At 32.0% G+C, this 7,974-nt stretch overlaps 1 protein-coding gene across 1 annotated transcript in view; it reads left to right on the forward strand.

The window, feature by feature from the left end:
- The first annotated feature begins 208 nt into the window (after nt 1–208).
- The window catches only part of LOC108689628 (MAP/microtubule affinity-regulating kinase 3-like), a 54,627-nt gene continuing 46,861 nt past the window's right edge, over nt 209–7,974 (forward strand). Inside the window, exon 1 of the mRNA XM_018196485.1 lies at nt 209–250. Within this exon, the coding sequence (XP_018051974.1) occupies nt 209–250 (42 nt within the window). The remainder of the gene's footprint in view (nt 251–7,974) is intronic.

Below are 7,974 nucleotides of genomic sequence, written 5' to 3' on the forward strand. Positions count from 1 at the left end.
GTTCACAATTCATTTTGTGATCAAAGATGAAAACCGACAATAAATTTGCTAGAAGAAGACCTAGAGCAGACCCTGCTTATACGTGAACACGATGCAAACAAACGGTGTCATACGACGTGAAAAAGTGTCCCATTCAATAGCGTCTTGAAAATACAGTCTGTGATTCCAATCCAGAGTGATTATCTGTCCGACGTTTCGTCGGGACACAATGCCACCCGTTGCACAAACACCCGGAGAGCACGAGCATGGGGTATGGGAAGAAGCGAAGGACGCGCACCCTAATTTTTTTTTCAGGTCGTACTCTCCATATTTTTTTACGCCTGCACTAAGGCAGGTGGAACCGGCGAAGCGTAACGGGGAATCCCCGGGTGCAACTAATAGCGTTTCAGCTTCCTCCGCCTCCCCCGAGTCGACGAGAATGCACAGTAGATTCTCAGCATAGGTAGGTACATCACGCCCGGATGAAGCTTTTCGAAGCCGTCGCACCATACGAACGGATTTTTAATTTCGAAGCCCCGGCTTCGGGGAGTGCGAGCCCGAACCCCGACGAATAACCGGATATTAAACGTACGCGTATGTCCGAATGGAAATGGACGGGTTCGATTTATCCTGATTAGATTAACTTGAATGCCAACGCGCGGATTAAACAGTGCAATATACGCTGATATGAAATCGAAGCTACGAACCGCTTTCGATTAAATTAGTAACCCAAAAAATTCATTTACGACAAGATAAAAAACTAATTAAACGTATCTTGGTTATTTAAAAAACAATATTTACTTTCGTATCGGTTTTACATAAAAATTATAATTAAGATGAAATTATCCAACAATAAAATAATTATCCTACTATTACTCTTTTATAAATTTACCGAATTTTATTGCAAACGGAGGATTAAAATTCAAAGTTTCATAATGCGAGAGCTGCTCTTGAACACAGATCAATATAAAGACGTCGATGGAACTATTTCCTGATTTTCTGTGAATCATATCTCACACGACCGTTCACGTCCAGCTTTATATATCAACGATCCCTCGCTTCTCTTGTCAAAGCCATTCGCACCCTAAAAACTACAAGAAGGGAGATCAGTGCGGAGATGTTAACGCGGCTAATTTTCTACGAACTGCCACTACTCATCTATTCATTCATCGAACCTCTTATATTAACGATGTACTACACGTTCGTTGATCGCCTGACCATTCGCGGTCAGCGATCGATGGTTTGGATTTGAGCCAGGATGATGCGGAGAGTGCCAGGAGAGTTCTCTCGCATGGTCATGGCTTTTCGGCGGCAAGCAGGCAGGCAGGCAGGATGGCAGAGATTGCCGGAGCGAAATTGAGGTCGTGCCACTGGCCGTAAACCTCTGAAACGCCGCCACCGGCCGCGCCATTCGGTCAATTATTCGCTTCGAATTACGGCCCTCCAATTGCGCGAGAGTTATAAGAGCAGACCGGCTGCTACTTCCCGATATATAATACCGTACGGCATGGCAAACTACAGTCGATTGGCAGCTCGTTTATGATAACGGCCGACACCCGGTAGTCACCTTTCGATCTCACCAATCCCGATCGCGAGATAGATTTCCGTACCCTCCCTTCATCAATATAGAAATATAGACTTTACAACACATAAATTGTATTGTATTTACGCAAACTTCGACTGAGAATCGATCATTTTTGTCATGTCTATCGCCTTATTTCTATTACATAATTCATATGTCGGTGTTCCTATATATATTTCTTTATATGCATTTTGCATCAACATAACATGAAGACTTTTGCTGTTAAATATTAAATTAATATGTTTCTTATAAAATCAAATTTAGAGAATAGATCAAATTTAAATACGACCTATTAAATATTGAATGTAAATATATATAAACTGTTTAATACTGCAAATTTAAAACGTAATAACACGCTAGATATAATTTATCAAATTTTTTATACTCTATATTTCAAAGGTCATGTAATATTTTTATGTTACTGGAAATTTTGGAATTATTGTTTTCGAAATAGAATCGATATTTAATCTTATAAGACAATCTAATATAAATAATGGCTTAGTCAATATTAATTGTGGTTGGTTAATTAATGCAACTTGAACAAACAGCGTTTGATATAACAAAGGAAATAAAACACTATTATCACTAGTTGTTACTTTTAACGACGTAACAAAAGTCAAATTTTAAATAAGTATAAATAGGTTACAAAAAATTGATTAAAAATGCATTGGTTAAAAATGCAAGAATGGCACTTAAAAATTATTAATACTTTTCATTAAACAAAATAATCTAAATATACAATATATGATATTAATTCCGGTCTATCTGTTCTTAAAAATGCTGTTATAAAATTTTATTATAGAATGCTCAGTAAAAATATATAAGAAATTAAATATTTGTGTGTAATAGATTTGGAAACAATTTTATCAAAATTATTTTTACGGAGTTTTTTTTTTGTGATGTATATTATATTCATCAACTTGCTTATTACATATTTGCTTCATTTAGCTACACTCTAAATCACTAATATATTTCACGAGTATATTTCGATCGAAGTATCTCAATATATTATATTCTAGTCTATTTATTCTAATCTATCCATTCTAAGATGATAGATCTATAATCATATCGCTGTACTAATTGCTAACTGCACTTTTCGTACTGCAAATAATAAATAATATGTGCGAACAATATAGAGCAAACATAATCTCATATTATAATGTATAATTACACTGTAATAATTATATTAATGGACAAGCTAAAAAATTAAAGATAAATCTACAACAGAATGCAACCTTTGAAAGTCTTCGTCAATTGATCACGCAATATAATATTAATACTTTGATGAAACGATTCTCGTGTATTTTAGTGTACCAATGGACAAATATTATATTATGCAGTTACAAATACTAATGCGATTGTAATTATCGATGATTACTAATTAAATTGACAATTATGATTTTACTTGTTAATTAAGCACGATTCAGACTTAATTCGCGATCGTTATTAACTCAAGAATTCAAAAATAACATCGACAACTTTATAAATGCAACTAATAAAGCTTTAATTAATGAAAAAATTCGAAAATGATAAACGAAAGTAATCAATTGAGTTTCAATATCACATGGACACTATTTCTTTAAATGTATGTAGGTATAACACACACAATTAATAAGTGATTTACTTCGTTAAATGTTAATAGAGAAAACGAATCATTATTTTAGAAATAATTTAATAATACAAAACAGCTCACGCGCATCTGCTGCCGACTAGAGTACTTGCGTAAACAAACCTTGTTACTACGTCGTATGTTGAATGCCAACCGTTGTGTGTGACGTTATCACGATTTAGAAAATATATATGCCGAAAATGTTAGGATGCGTTCTATTTCACGCAAGACGCACATGATGTATCATTTTAGTCTTCTTTTTAACATTTGATGAACAACAAAGATAATAAAATAATATATCGTGCGCATCGTGCGTGAAACGGAACATACTCAACTGCTCGCATTTGAAATGGGGATTATTTATTATCTATTAAATTATTGATATATCACGGTTTTCAGCTACTGAAATCACTTTATTCGTATACTATTATTCACTCTCACTTAGAGACAGACAAGCAAGTTATATTTCATTGTCAGTGACAAATTCAAAGCGAACAAACTGAAAATATGTTCAATTAAAAAACAAATATTGTTAATATCATAATATGTATAATTATCAACATACATTTAAAATGGACACAATTCGCTCATTCTTTGTCTCAATTTTCTACTTCAGTCTCAAATAAACTCAAGCGATATACCTGGTTGAATAAATCCATTGTTTGCTTCTACGATGCTTCGAAATAAGTCATTAATCGGGAGAATAATACATCGTTCAAGTTAATAATGCTGATTGTAGTTAACATAGGGAATAATCGTATTTAGATGTGGATAATAAGACGACGGAGCAACACGCGCTGCTGCCTGCCAACTCGAGCCTCGCCGCACGAATAGGAACGAAGCGACCGCGCGCATACACAACAGCAGCGCGCAATGTAAACAATGAGTCGAGCACCGAGGCACTGCGTGCCACAATACACGCTACGAAATAGTTACATCCGAAATTCGAATAGTACATTGAATATTCTACGTTTGTGTTCTGTATAGTCTAGTCCTGTGTGTATCTCAAGCTGAGTATTCAGGTATTCACTTGGCGAATGAACAGCGAATGCGAATGTTCGGATATTTATATTCTTGTTTGTAAGCCGTTTATTCCTTTTCTTGATTGTACCGAACACCACCAGCATTCGATCAGATTTGATGTTGACTGCTGTATATAGTAATTGAACTAGTGCAACATTTGTGCAAGAAATAACATGAACATTCAGTATTCATAGGATGTACTAATAAATTCATAATGCTAAGTTATAATTTGAGTTATTTCTAATAATTTCTATATTCTATACGGCTGCTCTTATTTATGTTAATTTAACTAAAAATAGAGTTAAACAATTTAACTCAAAAAAATGTATTAAATTTGATTAAAATTTATTATTTACTAATTGTAAGTGCATATGTTAATATGAATGCTATTTACTTCGGAACTAAGTAATTTAATCACAGAAATGTGGATGCTTTTTAATCACGTGTTATGTATTAAAGAAATACATCTTGATATATTTAAAAGAATAAAATGTTATTTAATTTAAGGAATTGATTTAAAATTTGATCATTTAATATATAATTTAATATATAAAATGTACAACGTATGAGCTAAGATTACATCTGAAATCATTTCTGATACTGATTATCATTTTGCTTTATTTTATATATTATTATTAGCACCGAAGATATAACTAATTCCGCATATTTAATATCATAATCTCAATCGAGATGAATAAGACATTGGATTGTAATATAACGATAATATAGCACAATTTAATTGCTAAACGTACGTATCGAAATTTAACTCACATTCAGTTACAAGCAGATTATTTAATTCTTCTTTTAATGAAAATTTAATGGTTTTTAATGGTCGATTAAATAATATTATTAAATATAATAACGTTTATTTGAAAGATAAAATTTATCATCGTTTTGACAAAATGTTCAATATAAATTATTATTACTTTTAAATTTTCACGTCCTGAAAGAGAAGAAAAATGAAATTCCGGGCTATTAATAAATTAGGAAAATGAGATTAAAGCGCAGAAAATGTGGCAACTTAATTTTATTTTTCTCTTGATTTATCAAAGTCACGCAATTTTATTTTTCTCGGATCGGATAAAAAATAGAGGAAAATAGTGTTACATGTATATAAATTTCCATAAATGTTTTTTCGATCAAACATAAATTTTATGCCTCTTAAATAAATATTTTTAATAATTCTCTTTAAATAGAATAATAAGACCATTTTAAATTTTATTCATAAAAATGACTGAATATATTTTTTATAACAATTAAAATTTGCTATTAATAATCAATTTGTTAATTATATCAGCTAATTATGATATTTTTACATAAAGACTAAAAAACCAAATCAATTAAATAATAAAAATGAATATTTTTTTATAAAATACTATTGTTTATTTTTATCCGTAAATTACGCGCATTTATTGATAAAAATGAGATGTGAATAAGAGAAGCTATGAAAATAACATCACAAATCAAAATGTCTTTAAACCATGGATTTAATTGCACAAAGTCGATATATTATTAACCTCTAAGAAGGCATTATTGTGTTGTCATGGTTTTGAAATAGATTTTAATCGAGCTTCAGAAAACGCTTGAAACGGTTATTATGAGACGTATCTATTTTTACCACTTTGCGTTTGCTGCACGTGATTTGGCGCAAGACACGACTCTTGACAAGACTTGTCTTTTGACAGTTCAAGATGTGTATATTTTTATTATACATAACTCTCAAAACATTCTCTTAGAATACTACTCGAATTTCTTTACTATATTTTATATATCTTTTATATATATTTTATATCTTAATAGTTTTCACAAAAGTTCCTTTACTTGCTCTTGTAAATGCTTTGTAGCCTTCTGATTTATTCGAAATTAAAGAAGCATAAAACTGATTTTAATCTCAGAAATTGAGCATCACGTGCAGCTTTACGATATAACGTGACAATCTCGCATCCTGGCTTCGTATCGCGGATCCGGAATACAGGATACTGGAGATGCGTGAATGTGTGTGTATTCGTGCAAACGAAACGTATCATAGTGGTGGTGGTGGTGGTGCGATATACGCGCCTGTACCCTCCATAGGAGATCTTGACAGGTCGAGCCCTGGGTATAGCTACACGGCGGCTCGCTCGTATATCTCAACCCACGCAGAAACATTCGTTAGTAAGCGATCTCTAAAATGGATACCTTAATGTGGCTTTCGCAAACATTATTATTGCTCCGCGACTCAGCTTTTCCCCAGCTCTCTCGTCCGCGCAAATAGAACTACTTTATTCGCGTCTCTTCGTAGCCGCGTCGTCGCTCGACCTCATTTTATCTCGGCTTCAAAGAAGATTCTGCGTCGCATTAACCGATATAAGCCACGATGAACGCTTGGGAATTATCCACGTGGCGTTCTCGCAATTCAGACATATCTAAACTGTTCGCGTAGAGGAATTTATGCGTAAGGCACTGCGATGACAGCGGAGATTTGTGAAACGAAAATAGGAAAAACAATAGCGATTAACTACTAATCTTTTTACACGCTATTAAATAAGGCATATGCAATAAGATTAGAATGCATAAAAATTTATTTAAAACCTTCAAAAATTGACTAATCACAGTCGAACGTGAGGAAAAAAATTAACTATGATTGGATAACTTCTTCTGGCTTAAAGTTTAAGTTTTACGTCTTAAAATTTCATTGTCGACATTGCTTTTTTAGATTTAAAAAGAGCAATGATAATCCAATTCCTAAAGTTAAATAATCTTCTGTAATTTTTAACTTCCATGTGTGTCAAAACGTAAATTAGTCCATTTCTGGTTAATTTCAATATAAACAATATTAATATACGCCCTAATAAATAATAAATTAAATTTGAACCAAATTCAATACATTTTTTTTTTAATGAAATTATTTTATTCCAGTCTTTTATTTAGTTAAATTAATGATATATTGAATAGGAACAGTGACGACCTATAAAAATTATTAAAAATAAATTGTGTAATTATAATTTAATATTAATATAATTATATATATAATTATGTATATAATTATATATATAATTTAATATTAATTTAACAGTGCATTAAATCACGAAGCCGATTCTGTAAAGAATATCTTAATACTCTTATAGAAATCTAATAGTGGCCAATTTATTACCGAAAAATGATTAATAATTTATTTGGAATATTAAAAGCATTAAATAACAGTGCTTTTAATATTTCAAATAAGTATTTAATTATTGTTTTTAGTATTAAATAGGCCAAATTAAATTTATGTAAGAATATAACCTGACAGTTCGTACTTAAGATAGAAACGTTTAATCAATGTTCATTTGTTTTCTGAGAGCTTTAAAAGTGTATCAATATCAGTTTGCTTTCAATTCCGTGGATCGATCAGTCATATTGCGACAGTTCAAAAAGTTTACAGCAAGCAACGATAATGGGTAACGTAGAGCGATGAGATGAAAAGCAATGCGTCAGTTGACTAAGTTGTAACATAATATAAGATAAGAGATAAACTAAGAAAAGCTCTAAAGATGTAGAGAGAGATCCAAATATCTGTACATAGAAGTTCATATTGAAGTGACTTACGTATATAGTATTTCGGCGTACTATCGCGACTTCCAAGATCAATTCAATATTCTACAACGTCTAAACAGGAAAAAGCGGCATATGGCAGGACGAAGGGTGGAATCAGTTGACTGAACTGTAACAGAATGCAAACAGAGATAAGCTAACAATAGAAAAGAGAATCAAATGGATGAAAGGGGAAAGATTCTCAACAGAAATGTATATATATATATAT

Source organism: Atta colombica, unplaced genomic scaffold (assembly GCF_001594045.1).
Source record: "Atta colombica isolate Treedump-2 unplaced genomic scaffold, Acol1.0 scaffold274, whole genome shotgun sequence".
Taxonomy (NCBI): Eukaryota; Metazoa; Arthropoda; class Insecta; order Hymenoptera; family Formicidae; genus Atta; species Atta colombica.